Raw genomic sequence first — 13,945 nt, forward strand, 5'->3', positions numbered from 1 at the left:
TTATAATTACTGATGAAACTTAATGAACTCCTCAAACATGTACTTTCAAACTAAATACCTTACCCTACCTATACTTCATGACAGACACTGGCTGTCCAAAAGTAGCCGTGGTGCAATTTCATAAAGGTTTAGCATTCTTACTGGTAAGTAAACACACACATGAGGACATCACACAACCCCACTTGTGCACTCATCAATTAAAGGCTACAAGAAAGCTGTACATATTTAAATAATGGTAATACAATAGGAAACAATGAATTGTGCAAAACAACAAAGGCATTCAAGCAGATGACCCAATGTAGTTGAATAATGAGCCTTAATGATAAGAAATGGTGTGCTTATTGAGAATGTCGGAGCACCTTCACATTTTGCTCATGTGCATTATTGTTTTGAATGATTTGAGAATGCTTCATTCAGGCACGGCTCCTCTGCTATGGCGGAGGAGTGTCGCTCCCACTCCCGCCAGCAGCAGCAGCTGCAAACCGTTTGCTACAAAATGATACTAAACTAGGTTGGGTTGGGGTGGGGCATTAGGGATTACAAGAACTGAGGGGGGAGTGCCTGGCACTCCCCCTCAGTGCATATGTATGTTTGGCCGTCTGTCTCAGGACGGCCGAACATACATACGCAGTAGACTCTCTCCAGCCCAGCAACACAGTTGTTGGAATGGAGAGAGCAGGCACAGGCTCCCAGTCTGCCTGGAAGAACCCTGGCTGGGCGCTCCCAGCCACTCTGACTGCTGATTTGAGCAGCGTCAGGATTGTCTGCAGGCTGGGAGCAGTGCAGGAAAGGAGCAGCGCAGAGGCGGCAATGCAGGTGAATGATTTTTTATTTTTATTTTAAATTGTTTTAAATTTAATTAATTCAGCCCCCCACCCCAACCACCACCCCTGTACCCCTCTCACACCACCCCGCCGCAACAAAGACCTGCAAGCCACTCCTGCCTTCTTTATCTTAATTGTATTTCTATGTGATCGCAAAGGTTCCTCTTTGAAATTTTTATTTCATATCACATCATGTTGATAGGCTCTGTGTAATTTGCAGGAAACACAAACCTACCTTTTAAGTTCAGAAGTTGGCACCCAGTCATTCGAATCAGGAAAGCAGAATCTGGGAATTACTTTTAGCCGTTCCTCTGTGTCCCTCGACTGCCTCAAAGGTTGCTCAGACTGTAAAAATCAAAACACACATTAACTACTTACCAACGGCAAATATACTGTCTTATCTTAATGCACCACATATCTGCAAAACTGACTAATATCTGTACTTGCAATACAATTTAATATTTAAATCACTATCAATATGGGGCTGAAGATGTCTCTCTCTTTTTATGTTTGTATGTATTGCTCATCAGACTTCTGAGGTTATGTTTACTTTCCCAATAGTATCACTGAGCTGCATCAGATGATCTCCATAAACAAACCTATTTTGGCATGCTGCCTCTTCCTCGTAGGAAAACAAAACGGATCCTGCTTAGAGGTCTATTCCAAGTTCGGAGGAGAGTCATTCTTGGTGGGGGATACTGCCCTGCCTGATTACAGGTTTATGGGTTCGGGAATGGACTGTGTAAAATGAAATGTGTTCAGAAATGGGCCTGAAATCAGGAAAAATGTGCAAAATTCAACAGTGACTGGGCCAAGATTGTTCTGCCCAGTTCTTGGGCAGAAATATATAATGCTCAGTAATGGAAAAAAATACCAGCCAGAATTGTTAACTAAAGCCCCAGTAGCATCCCATCTAAAGTAGGCACTCAGCATTACTGATTAATGTCTTACAAATCTAATACCAGGAAGGTATGTTTATATTTTCTAATCACTGCAGATAAGGCCATAAGCTAGGTTACATGCTCAAGTAGGTCAATATACATGATCATGCTGAGCAGCTCGCAACAGTTCCCAGATGAGAAATTAATTGTGGTGTCCGTGACAGGTGTTAAACCAAGCTGTGGAGAAAGGGCAAGTTGATCCCTTAAGCTACTGTATTATATCATCAGTATGGTCATTTGGTTGGTCTAAACCAAGCTACTGCTCCCTACAGCATACACAAAAATAACATGACATATGTAGATAGAACTTTTTAAAAAATCATAGGAAATTGTGGCACGTACTGACTTGTTTTACCAGACCATTATGGCTGAACAATTAAATGATTTACAAGATGTCCAACTACATTGTCTACATCTATAGAGCTGATGTATAAAACAAAATATTTAACAGAGAAGAGGTTGAGGTTGTGTTCTAACTTCTAGGTATGGAGAAAATGATACAGTAATAAATATAATGGAGTGAAAAAGCTGCCATAGATTGAGGTGCCACGAATGTAATCTATTTCCAAGAATTCAGTTGCCAACTTAAGACAAAGGCACAAACTGCTTTAAACATTCATCACAACAGGAATCTTACATTTCTGTAAGGGAAATTGTATTTTATGCTCACGCTTTACTTGTTGTACAGGTTTATTCAGATGTCAGTCTTCTAATTTGAATGATTAAACACATTTCTTATAATGAAGCAGCAAAATAATTTCTACCATTCTCAGGTAATCATTCATGACATCTGGGTGGAAAATAACCAAAAACGGTTTGCCTTCCTGCATCAGTTATTAGTAAACACCAAAAGGTTAGAGCAGCGAGCCAATCAGATAATCACACCTCCCCCTGTCTCATATTTATAGTCCTCCTATGTGCCCACGGCCACAACACCCACTGCTGCCAAGGTGCGGCCCCTCGGTCAAGTCCCATCCAGTCTTCATAAATGGCAGTACAGTAAGAAATTACAATCCATTAGAACAAAGGTCCAATCCTGATGATATGAATCCTAAATCAATGTTTATTTCCTTTGATGTCACAAAACGAGACAGCCAACGTGTTTCGTTCACCTCCTGTGAACTTCATCAGGGCTGTAACAAAAACATACAGAAAATACCATATAGAAACACATACAAATATATGAACAACATTTATAAATACAAAGAAAACATGTAACATGTATGATAAAAGCACAACCATTACTATATAAACCCTATATAACATTACATATGGTTATGTTAGTGCTTTTATCATATATGTTCCATGTTTTGTTTGTACTTATAAATGTTGTTCATATGTTTGTATGCGTTTTTTATTTGGTATATTCTGTACTGTATGTGCAGCTGCAGCTGAGATCAATGATGCTTGTGATTCTGCCCCCTACAATCCTGATAGAAATTTACATGAAGCAAGCAACACAAATGGCATGGAGCTCCCTGAGTTTTATCTACCCCCATAACGCTAGGACAGTCAAAGCTCAGAAAACTTGAATGGAGAGGAAGTGCATCTAATACTGCCTTAAAGGATTAGAAAACCTAAGAAGAAAAGTGGTTAAAACGCTGCAGCCAGTCGTGGTAATTGAGTCAAATAGTGCAGTCTCTCCTGTGCAGAGCGCAAATGATGCCCAGCCTTAGAACGCAAACCGCCATGGAATTTGAGTTGCCTCTCAGCCTTAATCCCTTTGCTCCAATATTTGTTAGTTCAGGAGAGATTACGATAGACTACACTGCAAACAATGGTCCTACTTGTGGTACTACTGGCATTTCACCCAATCGAAAAACAGCTGACTGCTGTTTGGAAATTGTTGATCTTTTTCCAGATGCTGGCTCTGTGCAGCCATTAAATCTATCAAGATTGTGAGCTTTCTTTTATGCAATTCCTGAGATAAGAGTGGTCTCATCTGGTGGCATGAAGAAAGTGAAATTAGAGAACAATCAGCCACGGCCAGGACCGGGAGGGAATTACGGCCATTTCTCCACTCTTTCCTCCATCCTCCTTCCTTTCTTCTAAAGTTGAGTTCACATTGCCTGGTATTGCCAGACTGGTCCTTAGCCACATAGATGATTTTCATATTATGGGGATGATGTTCTACCCTGCCCAGATTTCAATCATCAAGGAGTAGCTTCAAAAGAGCGGCACAGGCAGCACATGCACCCTCTCCGGTCCTGAATGCCCTCCAGCCACAAACCAGAGGCTGAGGTGGCAATGGGGGCACATTTGGCTGCTGGTGGAGTGTCCACAAGAATCTGTCCGTCACTATGAGTAAAATGGCAGGTCTATCAATATTTTAAACCCTGGTTTGAAGAAGGCTGAGAATGATTCTAAGAACTGGTCGTGGATAGCGGCATCATTGGCCAATGCTTCAAGTGTGCCCCCTAGAGGGCGAGTCTGACTGAGTAAGGATGGCACTGTCTTCCCAGGCTGCTACCGTAACTGCAAAAGGCCCGTCTAAAGCTGTCACACTGGGCAGAGTTGGTGGCGAGAACGTGCATATCCTATCATTTAGCAAGTCTGGCTAGTAAAATGAGGATGAGAGTTAAACCAAGTAGGACGACCATCCCCGTCATCCAATGTGTAGCATGTGAGGCTCTGGTTAGCAGGCCCTGAGGGCAAGTTGGCTGATACTGTGATTGTGTATATTCCACCTGGGTGGTCACCAGATGTCCAGGTGATATGGAGGAATTGGATTACTTATTTTGAAAGTGTCAGAGAGGATGTGATTGATTGTAGGCTGATCAAGAAGGAAAAAGGAGGGAAGCAGTTGATACTCATCTGTGGAGATAATAAACACACAACCCTCTGGTATCATTAACAATAGTGAGACCATCATAGAAGACCACTGCTTAGGCATTCCTGAAACATCTATAAGCTGTTTCAAATCATCTATGAAGGTTGATGCATCTTCTGACTTTTTGTTAAGCTGCCAGCTGAATTTTGTCAATGGTCATACTGTCTCAGACAGTACTGCTAAGGTGGCCTTCGAAAATGGGAGAAGCTCTTCACTAATTGATTACATAATTGTCAATATAGAGGCATGGGAGCGAGTGTGTTATATGGCCATTATCAATAGAGTGGAGAGTGATCACAACCCTGTGGTACTCCGCATGAAGTTGTGTTCTGTGTCGTCTGCTTGTGTCAATGTTTGATCTGAGGGGAGTTATGGACATGAGAACATCCCATCCAATAGCAGGAGGAGAATAAGATGGAGTAGTGAGAAGTATCAGCTTGAACTCTTGCAGCTTAAACATACAGTGCTTAAGTATGGAGCTTTAATCATGAATACTCCGACCAATGACAGTGGTCAGATTTTAGCTGCAAACAAAGGAATGGTTAGGAAGTTGAAGGCCCTGTGGTGTAGGCCTGCTGGGATCAAGACAGTTGGCTCGAATGGTGAGAGGAGAATAGCAGGGAATGGCTGGTATGATAAGGATGTGCCAGAATGAAGAGAGTTTCTCCTATGCCCTGAACAGCATCACTGCAGCCGCCAGAGTGAACTTGAATTCAGAAAATGCAGGAGTGAGTACAAGTGCCAGCTAAGTAGTAAGAAATAGTTGTTCCAGAAGGCACTATGGGTGGAACTGAGGGAGGCGTCATCTGAGACCAATATTAAAAGGTTCTGGGAACTTGTAACACTGGTGGGGTGGGGGACGGTGAATATCTTAGAAACCTATATTGGCCCACCCACATGGGTCCACCATTTCTGTACCTTATATTGTGCTAACCCTACAGGTTCTCTGGATACCCCGTTGGAGCAAGAAGCCCTTTCTCTGGGCTCTTGTGAAAATTATATTCTGTTTCCAGAAGTGGAAAGAGCATTGAGGGCCATGAAAAGGCACAAGGCGCCGGGCCCTGATTGTGTGCCTGTCGATGTCTATTGCGAGGAGCCGCACTGTTGGGTCAGTATTATTACTAAAGTGTTCAACTCAGCTCTAACTGGCAGGGTCATGCCATCCTCCTGGTGCTGCTCCACCATTGTTCCAATCTACAAGAAGGGCGATCGTGGCAGCCCTTCCAACTACCACCCGATCTTCCTCCTCAAGGGATGCCCACAGCATCAAGACAGAAGTCCAAGCTGCCTTCCGGTCCTGTATAGGTACCATTGGCCAAGCAGTTTGCCTATATATAATCCCGTACAAATTCACAATAGTATGAAAGTCCTGGCTGTATATAATCTTTGTAGACATGAAAGCAGTCTTTCATCCAGTTTACAGGGGTAAACTTTGGAAATCATTGATAGACATAGGGGCCGATACTACCCTGGTAAAGGCCATATTGGCACACCACTCTGGTAGCATGGCCAGAGTTAGATATGGACTAGGCGGTGAGTGTACAGAACCCTTCCCGGTGGAAAAGGTCATCCAGCAAGGTTGCATGCTGACGCTGTTACTTTTTAGCCTCTTTGTGAATGATGTAGCAGATTATCAGCTAGAAGAACCACTCAACGTACCCATAATAGCTGGAAGGAGTGTTCCAATATTATTGTTCGCAGATGACACCGTATTGATGGCGTGTACAGAAAATGCAATTCACCAGTTGCTTAACCACTTTGTGGATTACTGTGGCAAAAAGTCATTAACGGAAGCCTCTTATACCCTGAGCGTCAGAAAATGTTGTATGCAAAATGCAGGTCGGATGTCCTGCCGACCGGGGACTATTTAATCCGTGCGCGCAGGCTTGTGGCTGGGCTTCAGCACTGTGGTTATAGTTTTGGAGGAACAGACAACCTAACACATTTTAACTTGTTTTGCAAAAAATATGACTTGGCATGGTGGCGGTGGCTACTCCCCCTTTTCAAGTCCTATGGGATAACTGTGCTAGGCCTGGTGATATGAATGTGCATAACTCCATAGCATCATATATGTGGGCCGCATGGCCTCGTCTAAGAGAGTTGCCTACCAAGCTTGTTCTTATCACTTCGTGAGAATCTCTTGAGTTTGCAGCACTGTATTTAAGGGCTAGATGATCATACTAGATAAACCTGTGGCACTCCTTTCCTGCTTCTGAGCAGTTCTGTGAATATTTTGTTATGTACAGTGCCATGCATCAATAAATAAATTGTGATTTTTTAAAAGTTATTTATGCACATAAGTGTTAGCACAGTTTAGGCCTGCACTGGTAAATTGGTTGGCTGCCCATTATGATTTGAATAAGGTACTTAATGCATTGTGCCGTTACAGCATCCAGTAGATCGAACTGTACATGTATCTTAGCTAAACTCTGTTTGTATGCACATGCACTTTAGCACAATTCAGGCCTGCATTGCTGTCACGGTCTCCAGTTGATCGAAATGGACATGTATTATAGCTAAATTCTGTCTGTATCAATGAACTAGACAATTGTTTTATTGAGACTGAATGTAGTCGAAATGGTAGCAGTTGACTATATTGCAAATGTTTTTGTACCTCCGTACATGATTCAGGAACCACAAATCGGCAATAATTAACAAGAAACTTGACCAGCCTGTAGCCAACCATTTTAACCTTGTGGACCATTTACTATCAGATTTGAAGATTTTCCCTGTGGAACATGTTTTAAAGGAAGAACTACTGGACATCAGAGAAAATTTCTGGATGTACCGTTTAAAATCACTGCATCCAGATGGACTGAACATCACTGACAATACCACTTGATTTCTGCATATCTGAAGAGTTCTCAGGACTGCATTGATTCCACATTCCAATTGGAATCTTCACTCATGATGCTTTTTAAAAATCCACCAGTGTCAGCTGTGCAGCCACTGAGAAAACCATCTTGTACTACCTGAGGAAGGCGGAAGGTGAAACGTTGTAGTAGAAATATATTTTTGTTCTTTAGTGAGATCATCTGTTTGAGTCACTTTTTTCTTAGATATTGCAAATGTTTTTTATGATGTACTTTTCATTTTTTATTGTTTCATTCCTTCCTATCTTTTTTATTACTGACAGCTGAAACAATAAATCTCATCTGTCACCTTCACTAAAGATTCAAAACATTTTTTACAATTAAATTGGCAAAAAGTGTATAATTTTTAGAAATGCGCAGACATTGCAGGTTGCATAAAGTTTAAATATTTCTCCACTTACGTTTAAGGCAGAATCTACAAGATTGTGTTAGGCATATTCATGTGGAGCCTGATACATCTTTGTCAAGAGCAGTACCAAGAGCTTAACAGGCATGAAAGAGTCAGAGGAGAAAGGAGCCTTCCACAAGACGTTGTTAGGTGCTAGACTCAACCCCGCCGCCTCAAGTGTTCTGGCATCTTTGCATGCATGATCACTCAGGTGTTCTGTGAGCCAAATGGATTGCTAGACATAAAGGGCGATGGCAGGACTGCGGAATCCAGCATGGTACAAACAATGTAAAATGTGGGCTTCTCCGTTGCCAAACGAATGCTATGAATACTAGGAAAGTGTTGTGGACAAACGTTATAAACAGCCCTCTACAAGACAGTGGCCCCTCAATCGGATGTTATTTGAGGTTCCCAAGCCAAGATGAAGTAGAGTCTTTTCCTGTTATGTCATTTGTTGTGTAAATTATATATTAAGGAGGGGATCGGGAGAGGAATATGTATCGCGAAGCATCACGTTTCTGTTTTTTCAATTGCGTTCTTTCCCACTTTGCTACTATATTTACCCCTTATACTTTTGCTTCTAGCAGTTGAAGCTTTTGCTGGATTCTACTTCTCGATATTAGGTCTGGTAGAGTTTGGTGCCTTACTAATCATTTCAATATTAGATTCCATCTCCATTCAAGCGCTTCAAAATTGACAAAAAGTTTTTTGCCCTTGCGTTTTTTGCTTTTTTATAGGTATGCTTTCAAGGGGACACTTGATACTTTTATTGGATACTACTTTGTGCATGGTGGACCATGGCTACTGGTAGGGCTATCCCTTTCCTTGGGCAATAAGAAGAGGGTTCAACAGACCTTCACAGATCCCACCCGATTTCACAGTGAAGGCTAGCCTATACTAAAAATCTAAATGTAAACGTTTCAGGCCGGTAAAATGAGAGATTAACTTGCAACTAAATAGTTTACATAGACTTGGCTCACAACCCATGCTTAGAAGAAGCTTTAAACGGGTATTTTTGCTTTAAAAGCTATTCTAGCTCATTTCTGTTAGGAAATACCTGGAAAGTTCATTCTTACAGGCTATAGATATGTAGAAAAGTAAAAAACAAATAACACATTGGATTTTATGAAATAAATAATGCTTGCTGACTTTTGAAAGACTGGTATAATTCTTAGACGTCACATCGGATTTTATTGAATATATAATGCTTGCTGACTTTTGAAAGGCTAGCATAGTTCTTGGACGATAAACCTCAAGCTCAGTAATGATCGAATGTTTGATGAATTAAGTGCATTTTTCCTTTTGCCACCCATTATCTGGAGACTTTTGGAGCACCAACAAAGTTGTTACACAATGTTTCTTGAAGAGTGGGGGGCCCTTACCAGTGGAAAGCGCAGACTTGAGTTTGAAGAACCAGTCATGAATATATGGCCATTTTTTCCATCAGTTACTTTTTCACCCAGGACATTTGAAGCTGCGAACAAGTAACTTTTAAAGGACACGCGCTTCTAAAAACGTTACCCATCCAAACCGATTAATCTAAACATATTTCAGGGCACAAATGAATTCACTGCTTACTTGATGGCCATTTTAGATAATCACAGTTGTATAATTGTTCCGGTTTGGTTCATTTATAAAAATTACATTTGATTCAGAAAACATCTAATGGATTTCGCTGCTTTCAGGAGCCAAATCACTGCATCTTTTCCCCAATTTAAGCTATTTCAATCGTTTAATTTTGTTCTTTTAACTAAATTTATTTGGGAATTTGACCTTGATTATTCTGAGCAGTCATTTTTAGGTTGAGCGGAGCAGCGCACAAGGGCTGCTTTCCAACGGCTTTAACCAGGCCCAGCTCACACCCATCACCTTCATTCTTTCTTGAGCTTGTCTTTCAAATATCCCTTGATGTTGTTGGTAAATGCCTTACGTTTGTCCCGCCTTGAATCTGGTTTGTTGCCACCCTGCAGACTGACCCTGTTACATGGCTTACTGCACGATCGCCCATATGCTTTAGAGTGGGGCACAATTTTTGGGGTTGAGCCTGCGTGCATGTGCTTGCGCATGTGTTTCACTTGTGAGACGCTTTAGGAATTAGAAAAGGGCTCAGAGCCCCGTTGATGTCACGTCAGTTGTCTTTTATTGGTTTGTGGACTTGCCTGTCAAAATCTGCTTGCCTTCATTAGTGGAAGGCACGCATACGTCATGACTTTTCCGGTCGTTAGCCCTCCTCGAGCGCAGCAACCAAGTACTGGAAACATGCGAGGCTTGCTGTTTCCTGTCAGGTTTGTGGACTACTTTCTATCTTTTGTTTGCAGCGCGATTTCGCTTGGCAGAAGTCGAGCGCTTTGCATGACATCGACCCTGTTACAGTTCACTCATAATGAAACCTATCGGCAAAAAGTGGTGCTAAAGTTAAAGTTAATTGCACTTTTGCCGATAGGTTTCATTACAAGTGAACTGTAGCAGTGCGATCGCGCAGTTTTTTCCTTTCAATTTGGAAAGAAAAATCCGGTTGGGAGTTTACAACTGCTAATAGCTGTAACTCAGAGAAATGCGAGACCCTAGTGCATTGCAAATGCTTGTTGCTTTTGTCGCTCCCCTTCGCATCGCGTGGCCATGGCAGTTTCAAGCGAGAACCCTAGCTCCCTTTGCGTTGCACTCCATGGCTGCATGTCTTCTAGGTGAATTACCCTTTCCGGCCTCAGAAAGCTCTGATTACTCCTTATGTTTCACCATTCCTCTAGTTTCTATATGTGCTGATACATGAGTAAAACACACTTTAAAGTCCTGGAAAAAAAATGTAATTACGTTAAGGATTGCAGCCCAAATCTCTCTGACGCCTGAAAATATATCAGACCAAATGCTTGGATAGCTGTTAGCGCTGAAGCAAAAATACAAGCTGCACTTCCTTTCAGAACAGTAGCATATATTACTTCTGCGGGCAAAATCACACATAAAAAGCACACTTCTGGCTTTTTCAGTCTCACCTAGAGCTACCACATTGCTGAACTAAATCGTAGCAAAATCAGACAGTGCACAAACGCCCTCTGGCCACAAAAGATAATTTCCTGCTAGGTTGTATAAATCTTGTAGAATATTACTCATGATACACAAAAAAAAATCCTTTGGCAGTCTGTCACCGATGTCCCCAAAATAGAGCTAAATTGCAAACCATACATTTGCTCTGAAATATTTCCTTCTCAAAAGGGCTTGCGTCTTTTCAGAACATTTAATTTTGTCCTTGCGAGCGCGCTGTATAAATTTAGCACAGGTCTGATGTTAGTAAAAGTAATTTTATTGTATTTTCATGTCACATACATGATGACTGTGTTCACTTCATAGGAGTTAAAGCTATGTTAATAATTCCCAAATCACATAAACTCACAACAAATGAAGTGAGTTCAAAAGGTGCATGCTCTGATTGAGCACACAATTTATCGCTTTACATGGTAAGGCTGCATCACATTGTCAAAAGTAGGACAAACACTGGCCTAAGGCCAACAGCTTGGTAGCAGCTGCATGTGCCCGAATTCCCCAGCCCCTCCTCCGATCGCTCATTACCTGGGACTGTATTCATAAGAGGTCCTACATATGGGGGTGGGTTAATGTGAGGTTCATCGAGGGGAAAGTTGTCGTAAGTTGATGCACATGAGCACAGCCACTGTGATGTGCCGTATGTGGCACAGCTACTGCAGTGTTGCCATACGTGGCAATGCTACTATGGTGTTGTCATATGTGGATCAGTTACTGTGATGTTGCTGAATGTGGCACAACTACTGTGATGTTGTTATATAAGGCACAGCTACTGTTGTGTTGCCATATGAATAGCAAGGTTACTGTCATCTTGCCACGTCCGAGGACAGGATACATTGCGGTCACTGAGGAATAAGGTAAATGGAAGTGCTTTAGTTGTATGGAGGACCATTGGATTTATGTGGCAGGAAAAGACCACATTATGAGGCAGGTTTGACCAATTTATGTGGCAAAAAAGGTTCAGTTATGAATTTACAACTGCAATAGCTCTAACTCGAGCAAATGAGAGACCCTATTACATTGCAAATGCTTGTTTAATATTGGTGTACCCTTTGCATTTTCTCTGAACATGGCATGGCTGCTTGTGCCAAGCTATTAAGGATAAGACAAGTATTTCTCAGAAAAACATATTTACTTATAGCAGCAGCTCTCAATATTGGAACTTCTCTACTCAATATTTTTCTAACCTGGTTTCTTACATTGCACTATTGAGGGCTCTGTGTTTTGCAGACATAAAATTGGCAAGTGAAGGGAACAACCATATATATGGCTTCATTCTCACAAACTTGACACTTAATTAGGAGGGGGACCAATTTTAAGTTCAGGAAGAAAGTTTCACACTAAATGAAACCAGTAAATGTATCATGGCGCAAGTGAATTTTAGAAGAAAATATTAGGACGAAAGTATGCTATTTATGATCCTCCTACAGATCAAACATACATATTCAGAGCTTGGATCATGCCACTGGAGTTCATTGTAGGACTTAGGAAAGACACATAGGTGCATTATTGCAGTGTTATCGCAGACCACTTATTATTGTCATGTGTAACATGCTAAAAATCTGTTGCAGATTTAATCAAGGCCCTCTTTAATGTCAGAGTAAGGCTCTTAGAACTGCACATATTATACTGCAGTTCCTTCTGAAGTGGCTGAATTGGTCTAAAGGTGCAGTGTGTGAAAAGGATGTGAAACTCAGCAGCCGACAAATTAGATTGTTTGTCTCCGAACTCTAATAAATACAGAACTCTGGTTCCACTTTCATGTGATAAGCTTTTTCTGCAAGTGTAATGATTTGTTGTGCTTTGCTTATTATATGGTGTTATTGTTGTTGCGCTTATTCAACATTCAAAACGGAATTTTAAGTTTTTCTACTCCTTTCAGCAACTTGGTGTCTTTTTGTAAATATAATATCAAAGCCTACTGACTTATTAAAAGCACCACTTTTACTGGGACACGCTACAAAGCTAACCAGTAATAGCAGGTTGAGCCCTTTGGAATGGAAACAATTGGGCCCGATTCATTAAGGACGCACATTGTGCATCGCAGACTTGAGGCACGAGCAGGCCAACATGCAGGTCTTGTGCTAGGTTTCTGGAAGAGCTCAGGCAGTGAGCAGAGAAGCAGACACGGCAGCGTCCCTGATTGCTTAGGTATGCCAGGCCCTTAGAACACGTCTATGAATGTGCAGGCTACGCTCGCTGGTAAGTGCATTAGCGCACAAGGGTGTAAACACTAAGCACAGGTCACCTACAAGGGCATGGTGTAAGACATGTGCATGCAAGTGCCATTTGTGAGTTTCCATGCTCTCACTTGTGCAAGCTCAAAACACATGAAACTGGAACAATAATTTGTGAATTACAACCATGGTTTTTTATTACAAGCAGTAGTTTACACTAAAGTATTACAAAAAAAGAAATGTTTTTTGTGAATTATGCAAAGACAGCATTGAATAAAAAAAAATCATTTTCCTAGAAATTTGGATTGAAGAGACTTCCGAACACCTATGATGGCAGATTATAAAAACAGAGCTTGAGGTATCAAGCTCAGCTGGTAAACCAGCAGGTGCAGTTTGTCAGCCAATCGGTTTGTAAAATGGGGTTCATTTTGCAATGACATTGATGTACTAATAGGCCACATTGTCAAAATACAGGTACAGAAGATTCAAAAACCTCCTCCCTTATTAGCATGCGTAATACAGAAAGGGATTTTGTCACCCCTTACAAGTGCTTTGTGAATGCAGGGATGGAGACCTATGAGGGACTCCAACCCCCCCTCTTGCGAAGTCGAAGTGTGTCGCGAGTTTTTGTTTTTGACATTTTGAGACTTCTAAAGACTTTTCCAAATCGCATAAAGGAGTTTATATATTGTGACCAGTAACTGTGCAGTAACAAAGCTTGGAAATTTGTGAATCGCAAATTCTGCACCTACAAAATTCATTTAGTACATGAGCTAATTGGTGGGATGACCTATAATATACTCAACATAAGAGTGCTGCACAATCTCATTTCAAATAAAAAAATATTTAAATGTTATAAAAGGAATAAACAGCAGC

At 41.4% G+C, this 13,945-nt stretch overlaps 1 protein-coding gene across 1 annotated transcript in view; it reads right to left on the reverse strand.

The window, feature by feature from the left end:
• Positions 1 to 13,945, reverse strand: part of DENND2C (DENN domain containing 2C) — a 319,873-nt gene that overhangs the window by 97,828 nt on the left and 208,100 nt on the right. The window contains exon 9 of the mRNA XM_069238733.1: positions 1,060 to 1,169. Within this exon, the coding sequence (XP_069094834.1) occupies positions 1,060 to 1,169 (110 nt within the window). The remainder of the gene's footprint in view (positions 1 to 1,059; positions 1,170 to 13,945) is intronic.

This window comes from Pleurodeles waltl, chromosome 6 (genome assembly GCF_031143425.1).
Source record: "Pleurodeles waltl isolate 20211129_DDA chromosome 6, aPleWal1.hap1.20221129, whole genome shotgun sequence".
In the NCBI taxonomy this organism is placed as follows: Eukaryota; Metazoa; Chordata; class Amphibia; order Caudata; family Salamandridae; genus Pleurodeles; species Pleurodeles waltl.